Raw genomic sequence first — 12,804 nt, 5'->3', positions numbered from 1 at the left:
CGAATGGCATTTTTTGCAACCGTCTAAAATACGCAGCTTCCGATTTTACCAATCGACATTATCAAATCTAATGAATTTGTGTGATAATCAGGTGAAAGGTAAACAGTCGCAATTCCGAAATAATTAATTCATCCACATTCACAATTTCCTCCTGTTTTCACATTCATATCGAAGAACCAGACCAAACAACAGTTAATCCCTGAAAAGCATAATTGAGTATTAGGACCGAGGTCAGCGTGTCTAGAGGTAATTGGGTGTCGTAGCAGGTGGTTAACGAAGTGCTCGCTCGTTTTTTCCTCGCTGTTCCCATCAATAGACGGTTTACCGGGTCATCGAAGTTCCTGATGTCATGTGTATTATCTGGACAAACAAGCGCGCTACACGGATTACTATGCTTAATAACGCAATCCTATTTCCCGTTGGCGCTGACACACCAAAGAAGACTCTCAGCAATGAGTACTCGTTCTCCGAACGGTATTTCAATGCTTTTCGCTTCAAGCCAAAGAAAGCACCATGACTAACATTCAATAATCTCAACATCTATAAAATTATTTTTATTTGAAGCACTTACTTTCGAGATGTGCTATTGCGTAAGGATCTGCGTGGAATTTTCTCGGGTGAAACTGTTGTTTACGGTCAATAAAATAGGTGCGGTTTGATAATAATTGGACCACGGTTCCGATGAGTTTCGAGATGGTTTTGAGGTCGTTATGGATGATGGTCTAGACGCATTTTTTTTTTCTTAATTTCGCCTTCTGCAATCCACCAAATATTTAGGTTTGTGAAATTCGATCATGATTTCGGCGATAGTTTGGAAATCGGCGTTTCCTGTTGACCGTCTACTGGAATATTTAGTTTTTATTTGTATTGAAAGTAATTGAAATTTTAATGATTGGACCGGGATTTGCTTTCAACAGTTCGCTTTTTGCGTTTGTGTAAACGAAATTAGTTGGAAATTCGATTTACACTTGCAGTCGAACGGAAATGTGCGTGAGTGTACATGTTGCAAATTATTCGAAAATTTCTGATAATGGTCATAAAATGTACGCAAACATATACTTGTTGATAAAAAAAGTGTATAACATGCACTCCTCAGAATTAATAAAACAAAAACGGTCTAAATACAACGGTTCTTTTTCCTATCGAGCGAAACGTAAAAGAAAAAGAATAACGTTTGTGGAATTTTGAACAAAAAACATTTGTTTCATACGTCTTGCTTTCACCGTTAATTCAGTTCAAGGCGTAAGTAAGTAAACGAATAAAATATAGAGTTAAATTTTTCATTAAGTTTTTAAATGACATGTTCGCGCATTGTACCGATAGAAGCTCCTGTCCGCAAACTGTTTGCGAAAAATTACAAGTCAAAAGTTGAAAAAAAAAAGAGAATTACTGTTCTCGGTGTGTATTGATTCATCTGTTAATTATCAGGTCGCGTTTTTTTATGTATAAAATAAAATAATATAATTTGTAAGTCTTTTCAGGGGAGCGCCGGTAAAGCACCGTATTACATGGGCTCCACCGCCAGCCTTCCGCGAGGCGCTACTCTCCTTCGGACTTACTCCCCCGCCGTAGGAGCTCTGCCCTCCGAGCGCTTAAAGTCTCTTCCAACAGGTAACCTTCCACTTGCAGTTTTGAGCTTACTGAATGCAGCATGCTAGCACAGTGCACTCATCAATTTTATGTTGGCTTCCAACTAGTGTACGCTTCTAGCTCTTCTGCTTACCCATGCAAAGTTGGTTTTTTCTCTTAAAAATAGAGAAAAACCCAGCTTGTGATGCCACCAGCAATGTTTAAATCGTAATGGTGAAGGTAACTTTTGAAAGGTGCTCCTCCCAAACCTCAACGTGCGTACTCCGGTGGGTCTACCCGCTCGAGTGACGGTCCACCTCGACCACCAGACCGATTCGCCCCCTTCCAAAGGCCCGCCAACCCTCTCTTTAATGTACCAGGTGGGTCAGTACCATCCTTACAAACGAAAAAAAATTTTTGCATCGAGTGTATGATTCCCGTGGCTGCGAATTCGATGTGGCACTTAGATTTTTGAGTAGTGTTAGTACAAGGGGAAAGATGAACACTTGTAGGATTTTGAATATTTAGATATGTGTGCGATACTGTTAGATATAGTACCGTAGTCGCTGACCTTTAGTTGCTTCGGCTTATTGGTATTTTTTTGTTTAGATGGATACATGTCCTCACCAGAAAGAGGTTCAAGATATGAAGACCCTTATTACAGCCAGTACGGATCGAGGTCAGGATCTATCACGCCAGTCATTGACGAAGAAGTTAGGTACTTCGCGTTCAAAATTTTTGAAACATTCAAAACACTTTGCATCCATTTTTTTCAGTGATACGGAATTACTAGATGACTCGTACTCTCTTTATGGGGTTAAATTAGCTTCAGGAGGGTCAAGAGGAGGACCGAGGTCGCCGTTCCCGCCTCCGGCCGCCGTTCCATATGATGCTACACGGTATGCAAGAAGATAGTCTTTTTTTTTGACATTAAAAATACACCCCATTCAGAAGGCATACTTTCTGGTTTGAAGAGCACATGTTTGCGATTTTTCGTTACTAAAGCAAGGCCTTATTCACGAGGAAGACTTACTTTAATTGCGTTACTTTTGAATATTAAGTACCTATCTGTAGAAACAACACAATACAAAGACACGTTAATATACTGTGCCAATATTTCTTTAACATGTGAATCATTAAACTTTTTCTTTTCGATCTGTTTGCACAATGTCTGTAAGATGCGAATTAGAACACTAAACTAGGTTTAAAAGTTTACTTAATTTTTATAGGTTGCGTGTAGAAAATATGGAGCGTCAGCTCGCTAATTTGACAGGTCTGGTTCAAAAGGCTCTTACGCAAACTCCCACAACGCACCTGCAAGTACCGGGAAGGGAAAACTATCGTACAGGTATTTATTTCGTGGTTGCGAGTGCGTAGCCTTGTGTTTAATTGTTAATGCACTGAATAGCAACTAGTCCTAGAAAATTTTGGATTAAGTATTTTTGCTGATTGAAATAACGTACAGGGTAAGCAGTACGAACGAATACAACGTACCGATAATAAAAAAAGTGCCGTACTGTTAATCCAAGTGCACCTCAAAAAGTAGACAATCATTCACGAATCCAGTTTTAGATTCTAGATACTTTGCAATCGCGTTTGAACGACATTCTTTTACTTATCGATAAACGAAAATTTCTTTATTCATTAGAATTCAGCTCAGCAACTGTCCATGTTCTATTATACATGTAGCATCAGCGCCTGTCGATGGTGTTACTAATGTTGCGATGTGTGTGGTGCTTGTAAATAGTTTGTTGCTAACATCACCATTTCTCCTGCAGGAGACGAGTTCGATAAGAACTCCAGTTCAAGTTCCGCCTCTTTACCAGGTTTGTATTCACCCGCTTATGGTCGCTTTTTTTTCTACTAACATCCATCATTATCATCATCATCATTATTATTATCATGCATGCACACAAAAACGATTTAAAGAAAAACTAAATCTCGAAGATTGGCAATAACATACTTTGACTTGTTTTTAAATGATTAGCCTGATTTAATTTGCGTCAGTGAGGTACATATTTTTAATAACACACCGATTTGTCTATGTTGGCAGATGACTCGTACCTCCGATCTGACAGCAAAACGCCCAAATTGGGCAAAAGCGGCTGTCGTAAGTCCACATTATTACTAAGCATGATCTTAGTATGTATCAGTGTAATACCTCTCCAAAATTAGGATTTGTACTTGCTTGCAGTTCCACGGGATATTGGAAAAGTCACCCCTTAGTAGAAGGGTGGCATCTCCTCCATTTGCATTATCGTTAGCTGTACCATTGCTTCCTTTCAGTATAAAACACTCGTACATCTCCAGGCTTTCTATCTGTGTACTTCCTTCTCTCAACATCTTGGATTTTCGAGATAACCTCAAGTAGTTAGGGTTGAATGACTCTTTCCTCAGTCCTCTGCTTCGTTCCAAATTTGATTTGTTGTTCTCTGTATTGTTTGTCTAACATAAACGTTTGTGTGTACTTTTTAGATAAATCGGTTTCTTTCGAGAAATCTGTGTCGTTCAGTGACGAACCGCCAGACATGAACTCGCCGAAACAGCACAGTCCGCAGCATGCAGGTAATAATTCATTCTGTGAAGGCACCAAAATAGCAACTAATCCCACATTTGCATCCGTATGTAAAAAAAAAAATGCGAAAAGAATAAACACACTAGGCATGTACGGGGACTAGATTGGTTGTTATTAAAAATTCTCAGCTCAGTCAAATCTTCCAATCGGACTAACCGCATCGCAACTAGAATCGAACTCAGTCTTGCTACAGTGTACAGTTTCCTTCCGACTCCAAATGCTAAACCAGGGAAACGATCCTGCAGCGAACGTTGTCCCAAATGCTAACGAATGCACAGCTTGAATAATAAATTTCAAATCGAACAATCGTGCGAACGTAAAATCTCGATTTGACTGAGCCCCATTAGCTAGCTTATATTTGATTTACTTATTTTTTAACGAAAGAAAATGAGCGTCTTCGTTTCGACTATCTTCACGTTTATTTAGTTCCGCACCACTCATTTTCTTGGCAAGCGATGACGCATGCATTTGCGAGATAAATAAATGGAAAAAGTAGAAGGTACTGTCTCGAGAACGTGTTAGGAATGGTATGCATGAGTGTAATTTTTTCCCGACTAACTTAGTTCTTTGGTGTTTTGCTTCCCCTATAGCGGATACTAAACCTGCCAAACCCGCCATAAAATCATCAACTCTTCCGCGGACCTCTTCGCAGGGTAAGTCTATTTTTCCCTCCTATTCTACGAATCTTTTCTTGCGTTTTCAAGTTCGAGCGCGAACGACGATCAAACTAACCAACTAACCGATCTTGTTTAATTCAGAGAGAGATCGGTTAAAACCGGCGCCTCCACCAAAACCGGCGTCGTTGTCGCCTGGACAATACGACGGGCGACTGTTGTACCGCGATCTCCAGCTTACGCCAGAAATGTACAACCAGTTGAGAGGTTTGCAGAAAAAGGCGAAAGATTTGAGAGCGGAAGTGAGGAATCTGAGGAGGATGTCACAGGCTCAGGCACATTCGGTGCGCGAAACCATAAGGGATACTTTCATCAAAATCAGAGCGATGCTGCTGGCCGGTGGCGAACAAGTCTGGCAAGCTGGTGAGTAAAAGAATATGTGTAGAAGGTTGTCTATAGGAAGAGGAGAACGCAGGGATGGATCAAGAGAGGGTGCGTCTGAGCCGGGAGGAGGATCTTTACAAGCAAGAAATGTTGCGCCTCGAGAAGGATCTGAGCGACCTGGAATCAACAGTGGAGGAGTTGAGGGGCAACGTGATCAACAGGAAGACAAGGGTGAACATGTCGGACGTTGAAAATATGGCACTAGTCTTAAGTAAAAGCTCAAAAACTGTGGCCGATTTAAAATTAAGGTGAGACTGTGAACGTTTTGAAGTTAATTACGACGAAGGGCTTGCAGATTTCCCGGCCTACAAGACGGGATGAAAACTTTCCTGAGTTCGGAGATGGAGAAAGTGATGAGGGAGGAAAAGTTCCTAAAAGAAGAGCCCGAACGACTGGAGAGCGCTTTAAGACGGTGTAAAAAACTTACAGGGACTCTAGTCACGTTAAAAAGGTTAGTTAGTTGAGCGTCGTAACTGCAGTTTACATCTTGTATTTGCAGACTTGCAAGTGTTCAAGAGCAACGCCTTCCTTGCTCAAACTCATCGACTGACGGTCGCCTATCGCCCACGGTGACCGAAACGCCACCTATAACACCTACGTCAGCGTCACAACATAGCAAGGTAAGTCGTCTGCGAGCTAAACGATTAATGTCTAACCTGCATGCGTGGCTGTTGTGGCGAATCAGTTCGTGTCCAATGGAAGGGACGACACGAATTGATTCATCTCTCAGCATTTTTCTGCAGAAGAATGCCTTACATTAATGGACTAATAAGGTGATATTCTCAAAATGATGCAATACGCATTTCCAATGTTACCTTAGCTATGAAAACCCCTAACCCCTTTTCTAAATTCGACCATGTTCGTGAAAAGAGTGTTTTCAAGACGTCGTCGTTTGTCGACCTGCTGACCTTTCACGAATATTGGGGTCGATATTAGTTTAGGTCTTTTCTTGCTGTAGAGAGCATCTTGTTTTATAACCCTAAACCCCCACGATTCTAACAGACCATGCACAAATCTCGAATCGCCTTAAACCTAATGTTAATGTAAGAATTTAAACCAATGTACACTTACTTGTACATACTTAACTATGTGTTTAACCCCGAACAAGGTACAATGTTGATGCGACTGGCTCGCATTGATCATTGAAAAAAAAAAAACAAAAAAAAATGTCTACCCACCCCTTACACTAGACACACGAGCGAACCACAAAGCATTGAAATCGTATTTTTTTTGTTGTCTTTGTCTAGTACGACTGGAAGTGGAGTTCTAACTTCAAGGAAGCTATAACCACTCACGAGTAAAATAATTCTCCGTTTATCAATAATGCTTGCATATTTATTTCTTGACTCGTACGTGATATGTTCTTGATAATGAACTGTTCATTGATTATACTTGGCTTGATTCGGTTTTGACTCTTGTAATTTATTGGTCTATTTATTGCACTGAGCACGTCACGAAATTACAGTCCCCCCCCTTATTCTCTTGATCTCATGATATAGTGCACACACGATTCGATTCGATTGGATTGGCTCACACTTTTCTTTCTATTTGCACTCTACCATTGCTTTAGTTATTGTCATAAATTCACCCATTTTCGGAAACGTGAAGACGCCCCCGCGGGACGTTTTCGCGTACTGGTGCAACTAGTCGAGTGCTACAAACGAGGACCAATAAATTATGGATTGAATGACGCTTAAGACAATTTTACCTTTTCCTTATAGTAAGGTGTCATTGGAAATGTCATCAAATTTGCACCACCATCGTTCAGTCGATCAACATCCATTCTCCTAGAAACATTGTAAAATAATTTAATGAAAGAATAAAAAGGAAAGTGCCTTGTCCTAACTACACGAAACGATGCTTTTAATACGACTGATGTTTATTTTATTTGATATTTTGTTTGGTAGTTTTACTATTTCGCTTGACTTAGTTATTTGACCCATACAATATACTTTACTAGTACATTATGGCATTCTGTAGTTCGAGTAGTTTAATTTTGAATGTACTTGTAAAGTTTCTGTAGCTTAGATTGTCGTAGCTTCTTTTGCTTATTATTTTGTAAACAAATTTTTCAAGTAGTTACGAGGAATTTTTCGGTTTTTGCCAAACTCTAACCTTACTATAAGGGAAAGAACTTATACTTGCATGTTTTTGCTGCCTGCCGGTTGCTGCATGTTTGCTACCTTTTCACCTTTATTTTTAACAGAATGTATGAATTTTTGCCTACGTGGCAACCTTATTATTGGTAAGAGTTAATTACTTCCTGCATGTACGCCACACACTTTAACGCTTCTTCTATTTCTTTTACTGACATGTCTATGAACATTTTATGATGTCTTGTATCGGTTTTTATTTAATGATTTAGTAATTGTTTCAGTTGGACTCACCCCATAAACTGTAGTTGACGTGACATTTATTTTTGCACAATGCGTTTTGTTCTTTTAAGGTAACCTTATTTTTTATTGGTTTTTTCGGCTGCGTCCGCAAACTTCGGTCTCTGCAAAGCTAACATTTCTTGAGTTCAATGCACACGGGTGTGAAACGGAATGGTGTCGTCAATGATAAATAATAAAAAAAAACAGTACTGAACGTGTTGCTTATCCTAAGCGCTATCTTGATGTCGCGCAGTATGGAAATTATATTTGATGATAGTTTTGTCGATTACTCAACAATAATTTTTGTTTGTACGGAAAAAAAAACAAACGCATTTCTTTCACCCATAATATCATTTCCGAAAGGTGGCATCTTGCCTTTGAATTAAGTGGCACGTTCGTTCTTTTTGCATTAGCACTAACTTTCCACCCAGGCACCGCAGCCCTTTTTCCGAACGCAGCATTTTCGTCTGCGACTTACGCATTTAACTGTCTCCGCTTGACCAAAGATTACGGACGTTCCTTACTACTTCCTGAGTTGTTTCGAAAACCTTGACCACGACATTAGTAAATGTGCTTGCATTTGTCTTCACACTCGGACTCGAGGTTCTCTTGCTGTTTTAATCCATATCGGTGTTTAGAGATTTTGTCGGTCTTTTGCCCGAACGTCCCGACGCTGTGGCCGATATCTCATTCTAAAATGTATTCCCATGCAGCCCCCTTCCGGCGCAGCACGTGTGGGGTCGCTCGGCGTCGGGGGAGACGCCGTCAACACCCCCGACAGTACCCAGCGTCCGGAGAACGCACTCGACGCTTTGCTAGACGAACTGCAGACATTTTCGAAACCCCACCACAACACCGAAGAGCCGCCCGCCGTCCCCACCAAGGGCATTCCTCCTAGCCACCCTCCGAACATGTCCGAGATCGGGCGGAAGGGCAGCATGGACTCGGCCACGTTCCTTCCCACGCAGAATTTAACCGTGAGCACGGCGACGGGCAGCCTTCGCCGCCTCCATTCCTATCCCAGCGGCTCGGACACGGACAACAGTCCCCCTATCCAACCGCAGAAGACAACCACTAAGCCGCCGATCCCCGAGCGAAACGCCGAGCTGTTGCAGCACATCACGGGACGGCGCGTGCCACCTCCACCGCCCCCGCGGACGAGCTCCAAGTCGCCGCTGGCGTCGCCCACGTCGCCCAGTTTGCCTCCCAGATCTCCGGCCGCCGGGTTGCAACATATCCAGAACGTGCAGAACATGGTCGAGAGCAAGGGGCAGTTCGCGGCGGAGAATAAGCCGCAGAGTCAGTTCGAGGCGGCCACGCAGAACCTAGGATTAGCGACCCTGCGGCGGAACGTTCCTAGTAGGTCTAGCGTGAAAGACAAGGCTCAAACTTTGCCTAGGAACATCGGCTCGAACCTGCAGATACCGCAGGAGAACGAGACGATCTCGGCGAGCAACAGCAGCAGCTGCGAGAGTGTCAACTCGCAGGATGGCTCGAAGAAGACGCGGAAGGAGGAGCTGGAGCAGAGACACCAGGAGCTGTTGAAGAAACAGAAGGCGTTGCAGGAGCAGTACGCGAGGCTGCAGCAGCTGCAGAGAGGCAACAATACGCTGGCGGTGGTGCCGCCTACTCCCGACCAACTCCTCAAGAAGACCGGAAGCGAATCGAATCTGCTCCAAAAGATGGGACTCCAAATGTCTACCTCACAGATCACCGGCTCGTTGACGAATCTTCCAAACACCACAGCGAATTCTGTTAACAAAAACACATTGACCAATACGCAGACGACTAGCAACAACGCGGAAGAACAGACCACCACTACGACGAATAAAGTTTACGAAACTGACATACTGTGACCAAAAAGACGATTGCAATCTGTATGTTGAAGAATTTGTTGCACTCGATATTCATATCACGACTGGATTGTTACTTTTGCTATTTACTCAGATTGAATGTAGTCAGTGTTTAATAACGGTTAGGGAATTTTATCCTTTTCGATCTTAATGTTTAATCAGAGGTGCGTAATTTTACGAGCGGACGTAACGCGACCCGGTTCCTCAAACTTGAAACGCTCTGTGGTTTCAAGATTTACTATTTGCTGCGACGAGCAGAAAAACAACGCCCAAATTTTACTTTTTCAATAAATACAAGTTTTTGTTCTCATTTCTTAAAATTCGTTAATCTAGTAACGAGCGCCCACTCGTAGTGTTTCCCTTTCTTTAGTCTCGCCAGATTCTGCGATGGGCATTCCTTGAGCGTTTGTAAAATTACGTACAATGAGTTCTAATTGAAGCGACGGTATTTGTTTCCTTCATTTTTATCAGAAATTCGTTATAACTCTCACAAAATTGTACATGTAATCACGTAAAGATTGCAAAAATTGTATTGATGCACTCATTGGATAATTAAAACACCACTAAATTGATTATACACGTTGTACATACTTAGGATGTTTCTTTCAATTTGGATTACGTTCGGTCGCTTTATGTACGAGTTTTTGATAAATTGTTTTTAAAGTTGTTGACTATTATATTGCTCAAACTATAAATTTACCATGTAATCAAAGATGTTGCACACTATATTTAACTGTGGTGTTTTCAGATGTTCAACCAATATTTTCTCGACGTTCTTTTTTAATTTCATACACTAAACCATTATTTTTGGTTGTTATCTTTAATAACCGCATTTAAAAGGAAATCCCAAGATGAATCAATTTATAAACATACTAATGTAATAAACTGTACCACAATAATCCACAATCCCCCACCAACAATGTGATTAATCAGTTTTGCATTTTTATATGTGCAGTAGAAAAAAAAGCAGAGTTCCCGTAGCTGATGTTTTACTACTGTCAGATATGTTTTTCTAAATCCTATCAACAAAATTCACACATGGCATTGTACAAAATCCAAAGCGTAAATGGCCACTAGAACGACTGGTGGGCTGCATGTGTATTTATTTCTGACGATAGAAAGAACAGAATACGCGCCAAAAACCCAAGACTAATAACCGATAACTTATGAATTACAAAACAGTATTATGATACAATGACGTTTTGTTTGTCATTAACGGATACCAACTCGGTGTAATTTTTGATCATTTATTTGCAACATAGTCACAATAGAATTAAGCGACAATTTCTATTTAAATGAATGTAAATAATTTTATTTGTTGAATGAGAAGTGGTGGCTGCTAAGTATTAGGTGCCAATGTAATTAAAAGTTGTAACTAAATAAAATAATTAATAATACTGCCTCAATTTTTTGAAAGCAGGAAATCGGCGATGTCGTCGGCGGTGTTCCAAATACACACCAGTGACTTTATCATGTACGGCTTCCCTGCATTGTCTACATATTTACCCCTTTTTGCCTTTTGTACAAGATCCAATAACTTGTAGTTGTTCCTAACACAAGCCAAATCATTCTCTTTTAAACGCAAAATGGGACAAAAATCGTTCGATCCATCCCCAACGTATACAAGTTTGTTATAGAATATACCGTTTTCCTGCTGGCTTTTAATAAACTCGTCCAATACCTTGCCTTTGCATAAATTCCGGGTGCTCAGCTTACACACATCTTGATCATCATACGGAGATATTTGAAACATACCTCCAACAATTTTAGTTGGATTGGTGAAGATTTCAGTAAAGCACGTTTCTAGTTTGTGTTTCTCCAACCATGTCTTAATAAAAACCGAGTTTGAATCGCTGACCACCACCAAGTCATAGTTCAGTTTCATCTTTAGGTTCCTGATGAGATCAACCATTCCACCAACGGGTTGCAAACTTTGGACGTGACTTAATATCTGCTCTACAGTCACACCTTTTTCATACATGTAGGTAAATATAGCCTGCATAAAAGCCGTCCAACCATCTGTAAATTGTATGTTCTTTATTTCTTGTGGAATTTCATTTTTGTCGACGAGTTCAAGAATGGCTGTATCAGAATTATCGTCTAGAATTGTATGGTCGAAATCAAATATAGCCAAATTTTGCATTGTTCGCTGAAAGCCTGTAAAATGATTGAAAAGTAACTTTTGGTGAATTGCATACAATTTTCATGATAAAAACCTTTAATGTGTGAAAATAGAAAAGAATTGCTCCTGGCGATGAAGCTACGTCATTTCGTTAGCGATTTACGTAATTCTAATTACTTATTATTAAGGATTTATGGGCATTTTTCGATTACATTCCGATTATACATAATAGATTCCCCATTCAACGCTCGTTACATGATGTCCACAGACCACACTTTGGTTATTTTGGTTCTTCACAGAACAGCCACTTTGGTTGAAAGCAGTTGAAATTGAAAGTTAAAAAAATGGTTAGAATAGTAGTTAAATCACAAAATCCCTGTCAAAATATTCAAATGAGATATTTAGGTTGATGGTGGTTGGTTCAGTCCGTCGTCTTCGTTGATTCACTATTAAAGTCTCTCCAATTGGTTACAATCGTCCGACTTGTCAAAAGGGAAAATATCAAAAGATGTCACCCCCTTCGGGAGTTATAGGAACCTGTAATTAATCCGTTTTGTCACGCTCCAAAACAGTTTGTGCTTGAATTGCTATTATCAAAATGTTCAAAAAATATTGCTCTGTGGCTGCTTGTGGGGTAATCAAGGATCCTAGAGACCACAAAATAATGCGCAGATTCCCTTCAAACACTGCGAACGAAAGGTTGTGGTCCAAAAAGGTTTTTAATGCTACAAGTAGGTACCCCAACATGAATCTTTTACCTAAGGGAATGTATAGCCATTAAAACCATTTCAGGTGATAATATTGCACATAATTTATACCTTTGTGGTAAACACTTTGAGAGAAGTTGTTATTATACAAATAAAAGACTTAAATCCGGCTCTGTTCCTAGTTTGTTCCTCCATGGTTCCAAGTCACCGCTACCTGTTCCTACTTCTTCAAGCTCCTCAGCCAGTACTAAACGTGATCCAGAATGCAGCTTCATAATTCCTGAGACACATTCCGATAACAATGTAAACACCTCAAAGAAAAATGTTCCCACTACATATCCCTTTGAACATCATTCACGCCCATGGCGTTGTGACTTTGGCACCGGTACAGAAATTTTGCCTCTTTTTCAAGTAAAAACCGAAATACATGATGTCAAATTGTGTCAAAAAGTCAGACCACGACAGACATTTAGCTGACATTACAGATTCCTTTCCCTCCCGACGTATGCGCCCCCACGTGTCACATTTAAGGGATTGGAGAGACT

General features: G+C 40.6%; 2 protein-coding genes across 20 annotated transcripts in view; one reads left to right on the top strand and one right to left on the bottom strand.

The window, feature by feature from the left end:
- LOC135144066 (coiled-coil domain-containing protein CG32809) overlaps positions 1-10,827 on the top strand; it is an 89,947-nt gene extending 79,120 nt beyond the window's left edge. For 9 of the 19 annotated variants that reach the window (XM_064076015.1, XM_064076017.1, XM_064076013.1 and 6 more), the window contains 14 exons: positions 1,473-1,611; positions 1,824-1,949; positions 2,179-2,287; positions 2,346-2,468; positions 2,799-2,917; positions 3,348-3,395; positions 3,623-3,679; positions 4,045-4,134; positions 4,735-4,797; positions 4,903-5,181; positions 5,234-5,450; positions 5,498-5,653; positions 5,702-5,822; positions 8,291-10,827. In XM_064076015.1, coding sequence (XP_063932085.1) covers positions 1,473-1,611; positions 1,824-1,949; positions 2,179-2,287; positions 2,346-2,468; positions 2,799-2,917; positions 3,348-3,395; positions 3,623-3,679; positions 4,045-4,134; positions 4,735-4,797; positions 4,903-5,181; positions 5,234-5,450; positions 5,498-5,653; positions 5,702-5,822; positions 8,291-9,433 — 2,790 coding nt within the window. In that variant the 3' untranslated portion in view covers positions 9,434-10,827. Of the gene's footprint in view, positions 1-1,472; positions 1,612-1,823; positions 1,950-2,178; positions 2,288-2,345; positions 2,469-2,798; positions 2,918-3,347; positions 3,396-3,622; positions 3,680-4,044; positions 4,135-4,734; positions 4,798-4,902; positions 5,182-5,233; positions 5,451-5,497; positions 5,654-5,701; positions 5,823-6,449; positions 6,500-7,567; positions 7,649-8,290 lie in introns of those variants that run through there. The other 10 variants (XM_064076032.1, XM_064076033.1, XM_064076021.1 and 7 more) reach the window with 10 other exon arrangements.
- Positions 10,664-12,673, bottom strand: LOC135144071 (pyridoxal phosphate phosphatase PHOSPHO2-like). Its single transcript, XM_064076044.1, has 3 exons — positions 12,371-12,673; positions 11,647-12,310; positions 10,664-11,587 (listed from the first exon to the last, which is right to left on the bottom strand). Exon 3 carries the CDS (start codon positions 11,571-11,573, stop codon positions 10,833-10,835), a length of 741 nt encoding a protein of 246 aa, XP_063932114.1. The 5' UTR covers positions 11,574-11,587; positions 11,647-12,310; positions 12,371-12,673; the 3' UTR covers positions 10,664-10,832.
- Positions 12,674-12,804: the final 131 nt, after the last annotated feature.

The sequence above is a fragment of the Zophobas morio genome, unplaced genomic scaffold (assembly GCF_036711695.1).
Source record: "Zophobas morio isolate AGI-343-1 ecotype UQ-CSIRO unplaced genomic scaffold, CSIRO_AGI_Zmor_V1 ptg000081l, whole genome shotgun sequence".
In the NCBI taxonomy this organism is placed as follows: domain Eukaryota; kingdom Metazoa; phylum Arthropoda; class Insecta; order Coleoptera; family Tenebrionidae; genus Zophobas; species Zophobas morio.
The sequence above is the reverse complement of the archived record's forward strand: the minus strand, read 5'-3'. Positions and strand labels throughout refer to the sequence as shown.